General features: G+C 43.5%; 4 protein-coding genes across 4 annotated transcripts; 2 read left to right on the top strand and 2 right to left on the bottom strand.

The window, feature by feature from the left end:
- Nucleotides 1-3,595: 3,595 nt before the first annotated feature.
- On the top strand, nucleotides 3,596-12,088 carry MYCFIDRAFT_173187 (uncharacterized protein; the record flags this gene model as incomplete). Its single annotated transcript, XM_007926577.1, has 7 exons — nucleotides 3,596-3,610; nucleotides 11,259-11,348; nucleotides 11,389-11,526; nucleotides 11,596-11,708; nucleotides 11,732-11,771; nucleotides 11,809-11,889; nucleotides 11,933-12,088. 7 exons carry the CDS (start codon nucleotides 3,596-3,598, stop codon nucleotides 12,086-12,088), a joined length of 633 nt encoding a protein of 210 aa, XP_007924768.1.
- Nucleotides 12,089-12,125: 37 nt separating this feature from the next.
- MYCFIDRAFT_173186 (uncharacterized protein) lies at nucleotides 12,126-13,868 on the bottom strand (the record flags this gene model as incomplete). The annotated part of the gene is made up of 1 exon (XM_007926576.1): nucleotides 12,126-13,868. One exon carries the CDS (start codon nucleotides 13,866-13,868, stop codon nucleotides 12,126-12,128), a length of 1,743 nt encoding a protein of 580 aa, XP_007924767.1.
- Nucleotides 13,869-14,347: 479 nt separating this feature from the next.
- On the top strand, nucleotides 14,348-15,619 carry MYCFIDRAFT_134849 (uncharacterized protein; the record flags this gene model as incomplete). The annotated part of the gene is made up of 2 exons (XM_007926575.1): nucleotides 14,348-15,014; nucleotides 15,129-15,619. Coding segments are annotated over 2 exons (1,158 nt in total), but the record flags the coding sequence as incomplete, so codon positions are not given.
- A 550-nt stretch (nucleotides 15,620-16,169) lies between these two features.
- MYCFIDRAFT_135265 (uncharacterized protein) lies at nucleotides 16,170-16,808 on the bottom strand (the record flags this gene model as incomplete). Its single annotated transcript, XM_007926574.1, has 1 exon — nucleotides 16,170-16,808. The coding sequence occupies one exon, from the start codon at nucleotides 16,806-16,808 to the stop codon at nucleotides 16,170-16,172; it is 639 nt and encodes a 212-aa protein (XP_007924765.1).
- Between the last annotated feature and the right edge of the window lie 2,293 nt (nucleotides 16,809-19,101).

The raw sequence follows: 19,101 nt of genomic DNA, 5'->3' as shown, positions 1-19,101 counted from the left end.
TCGTGGCGTAACTTAATCTACCGAGCTATATATAATCCGTACTAATAAGCCTTATCGACGCCTACTTAGAGGCGACTAGACTTCTAAGATGCTTAAATTCGTAGCTATATTTCTAAACCTCGATACTATGTCTATTACCGGAACTCCTAGTGCTAGGCTTAGGAATAGTCCGCGGCTCTTCCGTCTTGCCGATCCTACCGGTAATTATTAGTTAACTTCCGTAAAGCTATTTAGCTTCTCGGTAGGTACTAGTATGATTATAGTGCCCGGCCGTATCCTAGATACTCCTCGCGTAGGCTATAATTCGAATTCGAAACCTAGTATACTATAGAAGGACTGCTAGAACTTATAGAGCGTTAAGTTTACTAGACCTAGAAAATTTAACAAGTAGTCGGTCCTAGTTACTAACCGTAAGAGCAATCGAGGCAGTGTACTATATAGTAACCTAGGTAGTCCTAAAAAGGCCTTTATAAAGCTCTACGGTAGTAAAGAGAAGTATCCGAAGATAACCGTAATTATCGTTAGTAAGCGTTACTATACTCGTTTCTACCCGACTCGTAGGTAGGATACATATAATAACTGTTAGAACCTACTCGTAGGTATAGTCGTCGACTATAGTATCGCCGACAAGATCTATATAGGGTCGGGCTATAGGCACATTTAGGACTTTAAGGCACAGCACGACCCGCTTACTACGTAGTTACTAAGGACGAAATTAAGTTTAAGGCGGATAAACTTTAGCAATTTATATACTACCTCTGCTACCTCTTTAGCCGTACGATAAAGGCTATGTCTATCTACCTACTAGTATACTACGTAGACCTTCTTTGCGAGCGTAGCTATGCCTATTTGTTTAGCGTCCTAGCTAAGAGTTATAGCAGTAATTCTTTAGTCTTTAACGCCGGATAAGAGTAGTCTCGTCTAGAGGATAAAGAAGAAGAAGAAGAAGAATTCAATATTAGGAGAATAAACTTTAGCAATTTATATACTACTACTACTACATCTTTAGCTATACGACTAAGGCTGTGTTTACCTATACTAGATATATACCTTAGCAATCTAGCGCCCGGACTCGATATAAACCTAACAACGCCGTAGGCTCGGATCTAGTACTAGTACACCAAAAGGGCGTACAAGGCTACAATTATTATTAAGCAGCTAATCCCTTCGTTATAGGCGAAGGCAAATAGCTCTACCTATAACGAAGAGGTTAGCTACTTAATAATAATTGTAGCCTTATATACCCTTTTAATATACCGGTGCTAGATCCGAGCCTACGGCGTTGTTAGCCTCGACCTTCGTTAACTACGGTATAACTACGACGGCGACGAAAATCCTATAGTACTTCTACCGAGAATTATAACGAGATGCTATAAAAGACAAGAAACTATATAGCGGAACCTAAAGCAGTACGGAACTCGTACGAGTCGAGACTAATTAGGCTATCCGCCGCGAGTTAGTAGCAGTAATAGTAGCAATAGGATATAGATCTAGTAGCCGAGAGGCTAGATAGGACAAGGAAACTAGATAGCGGGAAGTAAAGCAGTGTAGAACTCGTACGACTCTAGGCCGAGTAGGCTATCCGCCGCGAGTCGGTAGTAGTAATAGTAGCAATAGGATATAGATCTAGTAGCCGGGAGGCTGGATAAGACAAGGAAACTAGATAGCGGGAAGTAAAGCAGTGCGGAACTTATACGACTCTAGGCCGAGTAGGGTATCCGCCGCGAGTCGGTAGTAGTAATAGTAGTAATAGGATATAGATCTAGTAGCCGGGAGGCTAGATAAGACAAGGAAACTAGATAGCGGGAAGTGAAGCAGTGCGGAACTTATACGACTCTAGGCCGAGTAGGGCATCCGTAGTAAGTCGGTAGTAGTAATAGTAGCAATAGGATATAGATCTAGTAGCTAGGAGGCTAGATCGGACAAGAAACTAGATATTAGAAAGTTAAGCAGTACGGAACTTATACGAATCGAGGCTAAGTAGGCTATCTATAGCGAGTCGGTAGCAGTAGCAGTAGTAGTAGAATACTAGGATAGTAGCTAGGATAATAATTTTAACTAGTAGTAGCTAAACTCTTCGGCACTACATTAATCTATATTAAGGCCTATCGCGATAAAATGCATAGGCATACGTATCTATAATTAAATTAGTCGCTATATATGCCGGAATGTTTTAAGTTACTTCTAGGTAATTCGACAATCCGCGAAGGCGTAGTTGCCGCTAGTATATAGGATATAGGTTAGTCTAGCGCTAACCGAGCGTCTAATACGAAGACGGTAATACTGGAAAATAGCATCGTAATATAGCAGGATATAAGTTTGATATATTAATAGTATTACCGAAAAGTGCAGGCTAACTCTAAGATGCCGAGTCGTAGTGTTAATCCGCCCCTAAATTATTAATCGACCCCGAACTTAGCAACCCTATATATAAATAATACATATATCTATACTAGACTAGTAGTGCTCGTACGCTATCCTACGATAGCATGCAATACTGCCTTAAGCCGACCGTAGCAAACGTTTATCGTGCTGCTTAGAGTTAGCGGTAGCTAAACATTCGAGTTATAGTAAAACGTACTTCTTTAGACACTATCGATATACTACTTATCTACGCCGCGGACTAAAGTAATAATACGATCCTTACTAGCGTCCTAGTCTAATATACTGCCGTCCGGAAACATAATATAGTCGGCGAGCTTAGTATTAGCTAGAACTAGATCGTATAGGAGGTATATAAACTAGTCTTCTAGGTACGAGCGATCGAGTAGCAAATCCTTATTAGCGAACTAGCCTATAAAATAGAAAGAGGCACTAGTAGTAGTGTAATTGCTGCCGACTAGAAAACAGTAGACGCGAGCATTGTTACCCTCCCCGGCCTACTAGTATAGAAAGCCGATTAACTCTAGGTTATAACCTACAATATCCTATTAAGTATAGGCGAGCGAGTAGGTAATACCCGGCTAAAGCACCTATATCGACACGATTAGCTCTAGATCTCGCTACGTCGAAGATATAGTCTAGTATAAGGGCAATTCGACCCCGACCGGAAACATACCTAGCCGATCTTAATACCTAGAACCCTAAAGCGGGTTAGAGCCGCGGGCTCTAGCTAATAGAATAGTGCTATTAGCTAGGGAGCGGATAACTAGCGCACTATCCCTAGAGCGACGCGAGACCCGATACTTAGCTACGCTAGAGGTTAAGACATAGGATAATATTAATAAGTCGGCGTATAGGTCTGTATAATAGCGTATATATAATAGCGTGTATATAATAGCGTGTATGTGAAAATCAAATAGAGTCGACAGGATAAGGCTTTATACTTCTATCTAATAGGCGCACCGATAGGGTAGTCGTAACTGCTACGAGTCTTAGAGGCCTTAGATTTAATATAAACCGCTTATTAGATGCCGCCTTAAACGACGTCGTTACTAAGTCGGCTAAGCAATACTTACTAGCAGTTACTCGAGCGCTATTCGTTTACTTTGCTTAGGAATACAACCTAGCTATAACATAACTAGAGCAAGCCTTAGTAGTACCGGGCGAATTTAACGTAATTAATAATGCTACGGGGCAGTATTAAACCGGAGCAATGCTACTCCTACACGTATACAGAATTAAACATATATAACGCATTTTACGGTATAATATGCAGGCCTTAGGGCGTTAGAAGTAACGTAGAAGTCTAGTCGAAGTATAGTACGGTCGTTTATATTTAGTATTGATTTTCCGATTAGTCCTAACTAGTAGCCGAGTCGGACGGCGAGTCGGTATACAAATTAGTATTTAAATATTATCGCAAGAGGCGCTAGTAGAGTAACATTAAGTTAGTATAATCGAACGGGATAAATCCGAGATTTTGCCGAATCCGCGGGCTACGAATCGATATCGAGTCGGACCCCGACTTATACCTAACTTCGTAGTAGTAGAGCCTTAGTAACTTCGTATACGTCGACATACGGCAACCCTATAGTAGCTATAGTACTAGCGCCTATTATCGAAAGCTAACTATATATATAGTAATATCTTACTATATCGAATGTAGGTTATGCAACCGGCTGCTTAAAAGCTCCTACGGCTATAAGTAATATAGAAATAAGTGCGAGAAACGCGTCGTACTAAAAGAATTCGCCGAGCACGATTCTACTATAAACAATGCCGCAAAGCGAGCCCGACTTAACTTATATACGATCTAAGGTAGTAACTAGAGCACCGAACAAGCCGACGACAGATCGATACTAGAAGGCATATAGCAAGACGTAAATAAAGAAGGCACAATAGAAGCTGTTCTAGCAATAACATTAACGCTAATAGTACTAGCGCTATAGGAAGACAAGGGAAGTGTAGATAGCATTAAATAGGATAGATATCTTAAATTACCGGAATTCGATATATAGGATAGCCTAGCGGACGAAGACGAAATAGAAAGCGTATAGGCAACTGCCGCCGGAACGACAATAACGCTAGGAAGCTAGAAGTTAATAAGATTACGGCTAATACTAAAAGGCTACTATACCGCAGATAATATCGATGTATTTACCGAATACACTAGCCGTGCCGCTAGCAAGCCTATAGCTAGGTATAGCATAATTACAGTTTAGTATAGTAGAGTGAATACAAGCGCCTAATCTATAAGCAGCGTTAAAATACGAATATAAGATACTTCGGGCGAGTACGGAACATTTAAGTTACTATTCGATATAAGCTTTACGCAATTCTTAAAGAGAGAGAGAATATCCGGACATGCAATTGCGAGGCTTTTCGAAGACGAGAGGCTAGCACTACTGCACGATCTACTAAGCTAGAAAAGCATAAAGGCTATAACGTCGAAACTGCGAGCCGGCGGCATACTACTATCGAGGGCATTAGGTTAAATAAAGGTTCGAAAGCTATACCTTCCGACAAGTCGAACGGGTTATAGCAGTACGGAGCTAGTGCTACGATACCGATCCGTTAAGAAAGCAGTAATGTTCTTAATAGGTTATAGTAGCTTTAGGAATAATCTAGTATATAAGCTATATTAAGTATAGACGACTAACGACCTACTACGGCGAATCTACTCTAATATAGCGTTAGTAGACTAGTAGTAAGATACCTAGAGCAAGATAAACATAGACGGCGCAACGATCGTACCTCTAATCGTATTAACCGATAAAACACAGATAACTAACTACTAAGGTAACTTAATAGTATACCCTATATACCTTACTATCGGAAACCTATACGTACGAGTACGCAACGCGAATAACAGACCCGGCACGATCTTACTAGGACTACTGCCGGTCGTTAAGGATAGCGATAGTTTTACTAAAAACAGTGTATATTACATATCGATAGTATATATATTTCGCTCTGCTATAAAAGTAGCCGACGGCGAGGGCTAGGATATTATATACGCAGATAGCGCGACGCGTAGGTGCTTTCTAATCTTAGTAGTAATATTAGTAGACTATAAAGAGCAAGTTGCAATTACCGGAGTTAAGATAAACATACATTGCCTAAGTTGCCTAGTATACCCGATAGAACGAGAGCACCTCGATATTATAGCAGAATAGCGGTTATACGAATCTACGAAGTAGCGACATCTAAGGTAACGCAAAGGCGAATATATAGCGAAGGATCCGTAGAACGTCTACGATATCGATTGCTTTATATAGCGCTAGAAATACGTCGATATATACTAGTCTTTAGTAGTAGACACACTATACTAGCTACTAAAAGGAGTGCTAATACACGCAATCTAATAGACTACGGACCTACTAGTAGACAAGATAAGCTATATAAAAACGAGGAGATACCGACTAGTTACCGACTCGACCCCGAATAGGGGCCTATCTACTAAAACAAGAAAGCTAGGGAAAATAGTAGTATAAGGGATTATCGATACGATACTAGACAGACGGTTCGTATATATACCCGTATACACTAATCTTCGCAAGTTCTGCTACTACTTAGCAGTTACTTAGTAGATAGGCTAAGAGTAGCAAAGCGTCCTACGAGTCTTATTAGTTATATTTATACTACTGCTCGAAGAGGTCCGTTAACCGTAGGCGATAAGATTTCTATATATACTAGTAGACTTTACCGTTCTAGCGATATATAGATGCTATAACGACGAAACAGTTAAGTATCTTAGGATAGCATTGCACCGGATAAACGAATAGAAGAATGTGTTTCGCCTATATAGAGTAATAAAGGCATAGAAGAGGGCCTAGCGGGAGGCGAAGGCTGCTACGCGAAGAACGAACGACCTAAATAACGACGATACGGTTATAATAGACGAGGACGACGAAGCTAACGAGCTAATAATAACACAAATAGAAGGGCACTTTAATATACCGAAATTCTACGGCATAACACATGCCCCGAGCTATATTAAGACGTTCGGCAATCTTCTAGACTTAAATACTAGCTATTTCGAGCACAAACACTATAAACTACTAAAGCTTGCATTTCGGCTAATAAACAAGAAGCCTAGCTAGGAAGAAAGTATACTAGATAGCGATACTAATAGATTAAATATATAGGCTAAAGACGATAAAGAATATATAGCAATCCCTACAAATGCTCGCACTATTAAGGAGTATACGCAACAGCTAATAATGCTAACTGCAGTACGGCTAGTAGAGGACATCCTAGGATACTAGCTCGAGAAATAGAGGGACGGAAAGAAATCGGTTAAGTAGATTACGATAAGGGAGGCTACAGCTACAATAGAAGAGAACTTAGGTCGCGACTTCTAACAAGCGATTACGGTATTCGTGCGGTAATAGGGTGCCTACGATAAGAATAGCGCATTAAGCACCGTAGCCGACCCTAACGATATTGTAACGGACTGTATATACGTCCTAGATATAGAGATCTGCTTCTATAATAGAATCCGATGCTAGAAGCCTACGGGTAAGGATATAGAACATCCTAACGTAGTAGCAGCCGACTTCGCGAGATATATACTAAACTAGGAGGGGCTCTACGGTAACAGACGTTATAATTTTATATAGGTATAGGAATACAACGTTAATTATATAGAAACACCTAATAAATTAGCAGTTCGATTCGGCGGTCGCCTACTAGCTTAACTAAAGTACGTAATCTCGATTAATATAGAAATAGGAATTAAATATAAGAAGGGGCTTAGGACGAAACGGAGGCCTGTTATAGGCGTTTTTATTAAGCTTTACGACTATATTAACGATAAGAGCGAGTACAAGGATGCGTATAGTCTAACGACAATCCGGCTACGGCGTCTTTTACCGTACTATAGTAGACTAAAGGGGCGACGGGTGTATAGCCTACTACTAGTCTATTACATATTATACGCCGTACCCGTAGACGAAGGCGCCCTGTATAGGACTCGCTATATTAATAGTACAGTTGATTTCGAGATATATAACACAATTTACAACGAGGAATAGGAGGATAAGGAAATGCGAGCTATAAAGGCTTACAGGCGAGTAATAAAAAGGTAACGTGCCGTATAGAGTATATAGAAATCGCACCTCCGAAACACAAAGGATAATAATACTAAGGCGGCGAAGAATAATTTTATAGTTTATAGAGAACGTGTAAGACAGGATATAGCGACATATAGTAACGACGGTTAATGTAATAGTAATACACTTAAAACTGTAGTACTACTAGTATATTCTAGTTTAGACCGAGTCGACTAATACGACCGAGTCGACGAGTTAATAAGTATTAATATAGCACTATACGAATAGTATAAACACTACTAACGACTGCGACTGCGAGCGACCTAGAGCGATGCTATATATATAAAAATTCACCGTATCGATCCTATCGATCGCGTCGATCCTATCGATCCTATCGATCCTAAGCGATCCGGGTACGAGTCGGGTCGCGACTCGGTCGCTTAGGATCGCTTAGGATCGCTTAGGATCGCTTAGGATCGCTTAGGATCGATAGGATCGATAGGATCGACACGATTAGAAAAAAAGTTTTCGTAACGTTATAGTACCGTTAGAAGTATAGACTCGACTTATAGATTATAGTACTCGAAGCCGCTTAGATAGCAAGCAGAGCTATACGTACAATTAGCCTTCTAGTAAGGGCATTATTAAGTCCGGTACTAGCTCTTAACGCACTTATAGTACTTAACGGTCGTCCTTAGCTAAATAAGTAATACGCTAGGCTCGAGAGTAAATTTAGTCGTTCTAGCTATAGCTATCTTCTATCGCTTAGCGACTACTGTCTCGTTTAGGTCGTCTAATTCGCGTACTATAGTAGTACGCTTTGTTGTATATAATGTAGCTCCGCTAGTAAGAGGTTTGTAGTTACTAAAGATTACTTCTAGCTCTTATAGACGGACTGTTGTTCTATAGAAGTCGATAAACTAGTGCTTATAGAAGTAGCCTAGTAATAGAATAGCGCGATTGCCGCCGGTCTTAATAAGCTTTATTAAGTCGTAGACACATAGATAACTATAGGTCTTACGAAGGTAGTCGTTATAGCTATACTATAGACAGCTATATAAGAACGCTAAGTACTTTACTTCGTTACCGTTATCGTTAGTTATAGTAAGCAGGAGGTCGTTAGCTCGTAAATATAGTGCCTTTACCTCGAGCAAGTAGTAGTCGCTTATAATACGAGATACACTCGCCTAGAATAGTCTAGTTAGGGCCTTATTATACCTCTTAAGGTTCTTAGCAAGGGCAACACGACGGCGGTCGTAACCTTCTTACTACTATTGTAATAGGCTCTTAAAGAGCGTAAAGATATCGTAGCGGCTACTATAGTTTAGCTACTATTTAATGCGGCTATAAGTAGATTTAACTCGAGAGGTCGTCTTATAACTAAAGTAAAGAACCTCGTTAGTCTAGCAGTCGACAATATAAGCCTTATATCGCTACTAGTTGTTATAAAGATAGGTCTTGAATATAGGGTATACGTTGTCTAACTTCTTTACGTTCTCGTTAAACTCCTGTTTAGTTTAACTATAGATAGTATACGTAAAGAGCCGTAGAAATTTGCTAGTTTAAGGGCTGTCTGTCTAATAACCGTTACTCTTAACTTAACTAAACTCGCCTCGTTCCTTACGGACTCGAGTTAATATATCTTGTTATAGATGCTAGTTATATACGATATTAGTAGACTCCGGAAATACCTCCTTAATAGCACCTATAAGAGCTTCTTTACGGTTAGTACTAATAACCGATAGCATAGCGCAATCTGCTTATTTAAGGCCCTTTCGGATAGCCTTTAAGAGCGTAACAAAGTCTGTCCTATCTAGCTTCGGACGGATAAGACTAACGCCTAGTTTAATAGTATTATTTATAGGACTAGCACTAACAATGTCTATTAACTCGAGGTTATAGATATTAGTAGAGTATGTCGTATCTAAGATAAGCGTATATAGCGTGTTCTTAAAGGCCTCTATTAAGCGAGGATAGAGGGCAACTATATACCGAATAGCTCTATTTTCCGGGTTCTTAATAATGTCGTAAAAGATAGTATAGTCGTCTAGTAACTAAACTATACGTTTAGCCTAGTTTAGCTGTCGACGTGCCTTAATATTGCGAGTCTAAGCAATATTGTTAATATCCTTCGGCTTTAGGAGAATACTACGGCCTCGAAAGTATACTATAATCTTTAAGGTTAGTATTCGGGCTTACTAAAGCCGCTCGAGTTGCTTAAGAAACTATACTGTTCTCGACTGCCTTTTATAGATAGTAAGGGTAATAACGTCGTCCTTCTCGTAGTTATAGAAATAGTGCTCTTCTTCTATAGAATAGCGAATAACCTACTAACCTTCGAGCTAGCTAGGGTCGATAGCAACTACGTAGAAGTAGAACTTATAACCTATCTTCTTCGAGGTTAACTTCCGCTTTCCTTCCTTCTAGGTACGCTTATCTAGTAAGCCGAAGCAACTATATACCTAGCGGTAGCGATATTTAAGACTATCCTTATTCTTCTACGGCTTATACTGCTTAAACTCGAATCTAGTCGCCTTTCCGAAGGCATAGACATACGACTCGAGGGCTCGATATAACGGATATTGCGACTTAAGCGGTATTAGACTACGAGAGCGCTCCTTTAGTAAGAATAGGTGCTTCTAAGGGCATAGTAATACTAACTGATAATCTAGTAGATTAATACGCTCGCGCGGTAGCGATAGTATATAAGGCGGAAGCTAAGGAGGCTTAGCGCTAAGTATGTAGCGACCCTAGCCTATAAGTGCGCCTAAGATCTACGCTTAGTAAGCGCGGATACTTCTAATCTTTTATCGTAGCGTAAGACGCTAGTAAACGGGCGTACTAGTATAGCGGTCTAATATAGTATCTGCGCTTTACAGTCTATAGGTTAAGGTCGCGCGTTCGATTCTCGGCGTACGTTCTTAGCCGACTAGGCTAATCCTTAGCAGACGCGGCTTCGGAGGTACCTAATTGCCTTAGGTGCGTAACTTAGCTATAAGCGTACCTACCTTAGAGAGGTTAGCTTATAGGCTTGTTTGTTTATTAGATTGCGATATAATTCTAATTAGATGCTTAGCTATACGTTCGGGTACGGGGCATTAGAAGATTTTATTAGCTGCTCGGCTATACGTACGGGTATAGGATATACTAAGGCTAACTAGCTATAGGGCTATAGCTAAGAAAAGGGAAGCGTATATAAGGCAGAAGCCGAGGAGGCTTAGCGCTAAGCACGTAGCGACCCTAGCCTATAAGTGCGCCCGAGATCTACGCTTAGTAAGCGTAGATACTTCCGATCTTTTGTCGCGGCGTAAGATACTAGTAAACGGGCGCACAAGTATAGCGGTCTAATATAGTAAGCGTAAGCAGCCTCGAATACGTATCTCCGAGACAAATTAGACCTCCTCCTACGACTTAATATCTACTACTATCGGTTGCGCGCCTTCCGCCGCCGCCGCCGCTATCTCTTCTACTACTATATCTACTACCGTATCTACTACTATATCTACTGCTACGTCGTTATTACTGCTAGTAATAAGATTATCGAGAAACTCGTCGTATAATAGAGATTTAGCTATTTTCGATAGTTACTAGGCAATCTACTATAAAAGAGGGAAGAAATGCGAAGTTTAGGTATATAGTAGATTCGAGTAGAATTCCTTCTTAGGTAACGCGCTGCGCGCCCGTTAATAATACTAACTAAGAACGGAAATGGCCTATATTAGGTAGAAAGAGCACGTAATTCTATACAAAGGCGATTCTACAATAGTGCTAGCACCGGGATATGCTGGGGCTCGGGCGGGTAGCTGGGGCTCGGTTTAGTAGCCAGGACAGCCGCGTCTCAAGATGACAGGGATCTTCGGAACGATCCTGCCGAGATCTCTCCTGAAGGATGGCAAGACCCCCCTCGTACATGTGATGAGAACCACGGCTCGACAAGCTTCTGCCACGATAGACACCTTACAAGGCTCCAGCACAAGAAATATACGCGACTCAAGCTTGGAATCCGTCGAAGAAGCTCAATATGTCAGGCTCCGACTCCGCCTCCCTATCAGCTCAAGTCAACAAGCTGAACCTTGGCAACGATACTGCTGTAAGCCTTTCTTTAACCCTATGATGCTCTTCTTTACTCCCAACGACTTCAATCTGACGATATGTACAGTCTTTGAATTCGACAAAGACTGGTACCGACACGCAACCCTCCGAGCTCATAGCAGTAGTCGATGATCTCTTGAACCAGCTAAGTGCAAAGTTCAGTAATGTCAGCGCTGACATGTTAGGGAAATGCAAGTTCAAAGCGCCAACGCTGAGCTGATTTGCTTGCTAACAACTCTTTTAGTGGACGATATGTCGAAGCGACTTGATGCTCTCGAAGCTCAGATACAAGCTGGCAATGCAGCAGCTGCTGCTGCTGCTGGAGATGATGATAAATGATGTTCAGCTCGTGATGAGGCATGTTTGACGCGTTAGCGAGGAGCTGTGGAGTTGCGCCGTGTTAGGATACAGTGGTATGGAGTGTTTGGATTTGTTTCATTCAATGTACATGTCTTTGCCATCTTTGGCGTACCAGCGCTCCCCAAATTCATGCCCCGAACGCCACATCCCAAAAGCAAATGGTATCATCCCAGGTACATCATACACGCGTCCTATCATGAGTCGGTCCAGCGTCCAATGCGAAATGCAATGGTCAAATCAATATCTGATTACAACGCCACTGCCTATTACTTCCGGGCCAAATCTGCTTTTGATGTTTTCTGGCATGCCTGCAGCGCTACCGGGAAAGCCATCATTTTTGGCTTGTGCTTTGACCTTGTCCATTAGCCGGCTAACAGGTAGACTTGGCGCCTGCAATCTCTTGACCATTTGCACTCGTTCGTCGTCATCGTAGGCGTGCAAAGCATAATGCTCCCGTATCAAGCGTTGCGACTCTGGATGTGATGCAGCATATACCTTATGTGTGCAGCCGTCCAGAGCGCACACCCAAGTGTCTTCTTGGACCGGGTCTTCGACATGACCCATGTTGAGAGGTCGTATAGGTAGGTCTGTGGTATGATCGATGCCATCTGTACTGCTTGTGGGCGAGGATGCGGCCTCGGGTGATGTCGGCATATCAATGCCTTCATCGTCGTGGGGCTTGCTATTCCGTCTCCTCGGTCTTCTCCGGACTTGCTCTACTTCATCTCCATCTTCATACTTTCGCTTGCCACCAGTAGGTGAAGGTGGGTCAAGGTCGTTCACTCCATCATCTTCGTCTTCGCGAGGTGGCCCTTTGCCTCCCCTGCGAGATGCGGATTTGCTTGCTTTGCTAGCACGAGGTCGTAAGGAGGACTTGTTCTTCTGGTTGCGCGCTCGTATCTCCCCGTCAGAATCTTCGTCCTTTGCAGGCGTTGCAATTGCCGCAGATCCCAACTCGCTCTTTTCTTCTGGTATTGAGGTAACTTTCTGTCTTGTCCGGCGTGTACTTGTACCTTTAGTCTTTGGTGAAAGCATCTCTTGGACAGTCTCCTCGACTTCTACCATGCTCCCCGATGCAACGACTGCTGAGCTTGCGTCTGAAGTGCCGTCTAAAGAAATGATCTCCACGGGGCCGTTTCTTGCCGGCCTCGCTCTCTTTCGCTTCAAGCTGCTAGTGCTTGAGGTCGTATCCCCTGAACTCTTCCTTGTATGTCTGGAATTTGTTCGGTCTGAATTTGCAGCCTTTGAAAGCTTTTCTGACTTAGGCTCCTTCGCCTCCACCAACGGTTCTTGCTTCTTTCGTGCCTTTGCGACCACGTCAGGGAACTTCCCATAGAGGTGCTTATAGATGGGTAATCTGCTCCATGATAGACCTTCTTTTCCAGCCAGCATCGAAGACATAAGAAAATCTTTGTGCTTGTAAATCATCTCTTGTCCTTTGGTATGATCGTCGCTCCCTAGCACAGTGGCATACTTTGCGAACAGCTCAGCTGCAGTATATTCCGGTAATATCTCTTTCGTCTTTCCCCGCCCTTTGATGCGTGGTGTACGATACGCGTCGGCAACAAAGTACAATGCATCGACCGCTTCGCACATCTCGGCGTATATGCTCTGGTACTTCTTCGCTGGGGTGATAGTATACCACCCTGCCTTCCCTGCTGCCCATATGGCAGATGTCCCGTCGTCTAACTGGCCATAACTGAACATGCGGACATCTTCAAGAACGATCGGAACGCGTTTCACTTTGCCCTGGGGAAGTTCTAGGTAGAGGTTGCGGTCTTCGTCTTCCAATGGCTCTAGCTGGCCTGCTACAGTCAACGGGTAGCCCGCTGCTGCCTCCAAAATAGATGCTAAGTCGCTCGGTTTACCAGGAAGGTGTGCATATGCATTGGTAAGGGCCAACTCTGGCCATTCGTCTGTGTTTTGTAGTTCAGGATCGCGGGGCGCAAGCAGATCGAGTTCTGGTGTCGGTTTGGCCATGTTCGTTGTCGCAAGTCATCAGTTCTACGGGAAATGCGTTACTGCAGCTTATGCGACCGTCATAAGCATGCTAAGAGGTCGTCGAAGGAGCTGGGTGGTGAGTGGCAGTACCTAGGTAGAAGGCTGTGAGCAAGCAAGCGAAGCGCGCGGTCGCGACTTCACGCTGCTGAGTTTGGATGTGAATCTGATTGGAGCAGCAACAGCAGCAGCCGCCAAGTGGGCACTGCCGAAATTGTGGACCAGCTCCGTTTTGGAGCTTCACTCGCGTCGCTTTCACATGATAACTTGCTAGTCGTTCTTTCTTCAAATGGGCGGTCGCGAGATTTTGTGGCGATCACTCAAAAACGCGACTTCCTTCAATCCCATCATCGCGACATCAAAGATGTCCGGTGCGATCCTCGAAGGCGTATTCGGTATGGTATGGCTTCAATGCTCGGAAGCATTACTCGCCGGCTGTCGCAAATCGTGCTAATAAAAGTGTCATAGCCATCAACAAACCGCCCGCCATAAGCTCAGCGCAGGTCATCCGCGATGTGCAAGAACATTTCAATCCATCCAAACTCTTCCGTCCATGGCTCGATCGCGAACAGGAGAGAAATGCATCACTGCCGCCACAACAGCAGAAACGGCGAAAATGGAAAGGCCGGAAGCAGAGGGACGTCAAGATGGGGCATGGTGGTACATTAGATCCAATGGCAACCGGCGTGCTGATCCTAGGTGTCGGTGCTGGAACGAAAGAGCTTGGCCATTTTTCGACGGAGTGCACCAAGAGCTACGAGACAGTCGTTCTATTCGGCGCCGCAACAGATACATATGATACCGAGGGCAAGATCGTGGGTCGAAAATCGCACGAGCACGTTACGAAGGAGCAAGTTGAGCAAGCACTAGCACAGTTCAGAGGCAAGGGCATGCAGAAACCGCCCATCTTTTCTGCTCTACGAGTGCAAGGAAAACGGCTCTACGAATATGCGCGTGAAGGAAAGCCACTGCCAGACGGCTATGAGATCGAAGAACGTCCAGTGGAAGTTAGCGAGCTGGAAATGATGGAGTGGTATCCAGGAGGCACGCATCAATGGCATTGGCCCGATCGTGAAGCCGACACCTCGGAGAAGAAGCTTGCAGAACAAGCCATGCACCTGGAGAGCGGTAAGACTGTCACTGTCGCGAGTGAGGAATCATCTGCGAAGCGGAAGAGAGAAGAGCAAACGGAAGAGGAGGCGCTCGCAGGACCGTCTCCGAAGCGATCGAAAGCCGATGCAGAAACTGCAAGCTCTACTGCAGCACCAAATCCTATGCCAGCAACTATCACGCGATTATCGACTGCGGAAGGAGCTCAGCCTGATACAGAAGTGGCCCAGCCTCCAAAGGACGATGCCCAGCCTGCAACGTCAGACACGCCACTCACCACCAAGCCTTCTGAAGTCGAAGTCGAATCCGAGGCCAATCGGGAGCCTGAATCTCAACCTCAGGAGACCATCACGACTCAGATACAGCGTTGTCCAGCTCCAGCCGTGCGGCTACGGATGACAGTGACATCAGGCTTCTACGTCCGGTCACTATGCCATGATCTAGGAGCTGCTGTTGGATCACTAGCCATGATGAGTGAGCTCTCAAGAACAAGGCAGTCCGACTTTGACCTAAGAAGTAATGTGCTGCAGTACGAAGATCTCAAGCAGGGAGAAGAATTCTGGGGTCCGAAGGTACAGAAGCTGCTTGAAGATTGGCAGAACAGGAAGACTCGCAGCAGTTAGGAATGAATATTGGACCCAAGGATACATTGAGAGTGTCTTGAGGGCTCTCCTTCATGCATATTTTTTGAAGCGAGCTAGTCCGGCTTAGGATACCGACATAACGTTACACAAGGTGCAGACTGCGCCACTTGTGTAATAGCTGCATTGTCCGAGAAGGCCGCGGGACTGAGACCACATCTCAGAGAGTTGGGCGACAATACCACAAGTGGCTACAGGCCTTGCAACTCAACCTTAGTCGCGCATCTCCATGCGGCTCCTTCGAACACATGTAGCAGGGTTGAAGCTAAAAATCTTCTACCAAGAAATTCAAGCCAGGATGGTAAAGTATACAGTTCGCCCGCAGGCACATGGAGTCCAGGCTGGAAAATCTCACAAGTGTCTCTGGATTCCTGATCTTAGCAAACAGTGCCATGAGGATCGAGCCGGTACAGATGGCGTCCTGCCCACCTTTCTTGCTCTCGATATTACTTCCCATCACCTTGATCGTTTCTTCGTGGCGAAATTCTAGCAGCAAAGGCTCGCTCTCGGGTTCTCCCTTGGGGGCTAATTCTCACTTTATATACCCCAACTCTCTGAACGCCCTATTCCTAATCTCGTCAATCGTCTTGTCCTTCCTCGAAGTATACTCCTGCATACTCTCTCCAGCCTGCTCAGTCGCCTCCGCACACTCTCGTTTCACCCTCGCATACAACTCCAAATCCTCAGGATGCTCCCTCAACCAATTCCGGAAAATCTGGTGTCGAGCAACTTCCGCACATTCCGGACCGAAAACATGCAAATTCACCAAAAATGCTTCTGGTTCCCAATCACCTTCGTCGACGAAGAAACGATGTTGATGCCACGCTGGTTCGCGAAGTAAGAATCTGAAATTCGCGGCCTCGAGAGCGGGGACGTAAGAGGCTTCGTCTAGAACATCTTTTACGACGAGGTCGATGTCGATTATGTCTTTTGCTGGGAGATCGGGGACACTGGTCGAGCCTACGTGGTGAATTTCCAAGGCCGTTGCTGGAGCTAGAGCTATTTCGATTCGGGATTTTGCTGAGAGGAAACGTTCAGGCCAGAGGGGATTGTATTCGACGATTGAGACCTTGTAAGGATTTTTGCGGTGGGCTATCCTTTCAGTGGATTTTCCGTCATCGGGTGGTGGGTGTGTGATTTTTAGGATGTCTTCTACGGTAGGTAGGGGCATTGTGACTTGAAGTGGGAGAGAGTGAGTTGGTTACTTTGAGAAGACTTTGCAGCCAAGAGACAGTACAGATGAGATCAACTCAGGGTGGTCTGTACAGGTCTCGCTGCTGTATTTATTGATTGAGGTCACGCAGACTGAGTTACGGCACGATAGACTGAATGCTGCCTTGAAAGCTAAGGTCCTGGGTTGAATCATTTGGATGGTGAGATCAAGGCTCATCAAGCTTTCGGCTTACTGTGTTTTCGAAAAGTTCTGGCCACACGTGATCGTCGGAGGATTCAATTACCCCCGTATACCGCCCGCCTAACAAATTTGTTAGTAGATCGTTGCTGAGCGGTGTATGTGTTCTCTGACCGCTATTCGGGCATATATCGTTCAAAACGAAGCCGTATTTCTAGTAGTATAGACTAATTCGAGGTGTTATTACTAGTACTCCTATTTTCCGCCTCTTCTACCGCCGCCGCTATGCATTCCGCCGCTACGATGAACTAGGTCCTGTACCTCTTCGAGAACTGCGATATGTCGATAAAAGACATCTATAATACTACTAGCGTACTAGAGCGCACTATACGTCGTTAGCGGATAAATATCGAGCTATTTAGATAGGTATTAACGCCTCGAACGGCGAGGGCAGGCAGACCGCGCGCCTTTATAACCTAGCAGGTAGAATAGTTGCTAGAATACCTAACGGGTCGTCCGGACGTATATCTCGATAAGATAAGGTTTAATTTAATAGAAGCGTTTCTAGAGATAAAGCCGCCGGCTCTTACGACTATATAGGATACATTGTTAGTAGAAGGTTAGTCTCGGAAGTTAGCGCGTTAGATCGCCTCTAAGCGCAATAAGACAGTACGTGCTATTTGGATAATAAAGGCGCGTCGCTTTCTAGTAAAGAAGGTCGTTTATATCGATAAGACTACTTCTAATTAGAAGACTAGACACCGTAAATATAGCTAGTCGCCTATTAATATAGATTGTATAGAAATAAGGTCTACTAAGCGCGAGAAGAGATAGTTAGTGTTGCCGGCTCTAATAATTAATAGATACTTGCCCTATACTCTATATATCTATAGCTCTATTAAATAAGATCTATTTAACTAGTAGATTAAGAACAAGTTATTGCCGCTAATTAAAGGTTAAGAGATAATACTTGTCTTAGATAATGCGAGTATTTACTATAGCAAGTCGCTAAGAGATATCGTCCTATCTGCTAGCTATAGATTAGAGTACTTGCCGCTATATTCGCTAGATCTTAACCCGATCGAACAGACCTTTATAGCACTTAAAAAGTGGATTAAAAGGAACTAGGAGCAGTAGAAGAGTTATCTATTATTTGATACCTTTCTAGTATATACTTTACACTAACAGGCCGGCCGGAATATGCGTAGAATGTTTAAATATAGCGGATATAACGTTAATAAGGAAGAGGTAGAAATAGGGTCTAAGGAGTTAGTCTCCGGACTTACTAACCTACAAATCTAAGATTTCGGATTAGAGCTACTATTTAACAATACAACCACTTTATAATATACTTTTTAGATTAGAAGAAGCGTTAGAGTTACAGCTATCGTTATATATAAAAAGTATGTTTATACCCCCGTTATAGATCTATTAGCTGCTTAGCAAAGAATCGTAGCATTTATCGTAACGAAGCGGAGGCACCGTAAACCCCGCAAAGCCGACCCTATCGTAAAATTCTCGAGTCCGCTATATTTAATATGTATTTCCTTAACGATTAGTTTATAGATTCTCTTCGTTGTTTTTTTGCAAATTAGCTAATATCTTAGAGATTATAGATATATATATAGAGATTGAGATTGTCGTTACGTTATTGCGAATAAAATCGAGAACAGCGAAATTCTCGGTCTCGGAATAGTAATCTCGCACTCGGAATAGCGGGCTTAGCGAGCGTACAGGAGCACTGTAGTATAGCTTCGCAATAATTAGGAGGTTTAGATTAATACTAGAATGCTACAACAACGATACATATAAACAAGCTATTTACGGCCGAGAATGTATATATATATAGGATAAACCTCCGCGTGTTATTATAATATAGAACGTCTAGTAAGTGTTAGAAAACGAGCGTATTATAAAGCTAGCGGACATTTCGAAAGCATACCTCCTTACTCGAGACCCTAAGCCGATAGTATTACCTATTTCTTTAGACTCTTCCTTAACCTAAACCTATAACTATTAAACACACTAGTTAGCTTACGCTATTCTTCTTTGTTTAAGCCTCCGAGCGACTCGATATTATATTTCTTAATCGTTGCCTTTACCTCTATCGAAA

This window comes from Pseudocercospora fijiensis, assembly GCF_000340215.1.
Source record: "Pseudocercospora fijiensis CIRAD86 unplaced genomic scaffold MYCFIscaffold_3, whole genome shotgun sequence".
NCBI classification, from domain to species: domain Eukaryota; kingdom Fungi; phylum Ascomycota; class Dothideomycetes; order Mycosphaerellales; family Mycosphaerellaceae; genus Pseudocercospora; species Pseudocercospora fijiensis.
This window is presented reverse-complemented; position numbering and strand designations above follow the sequence as displayed.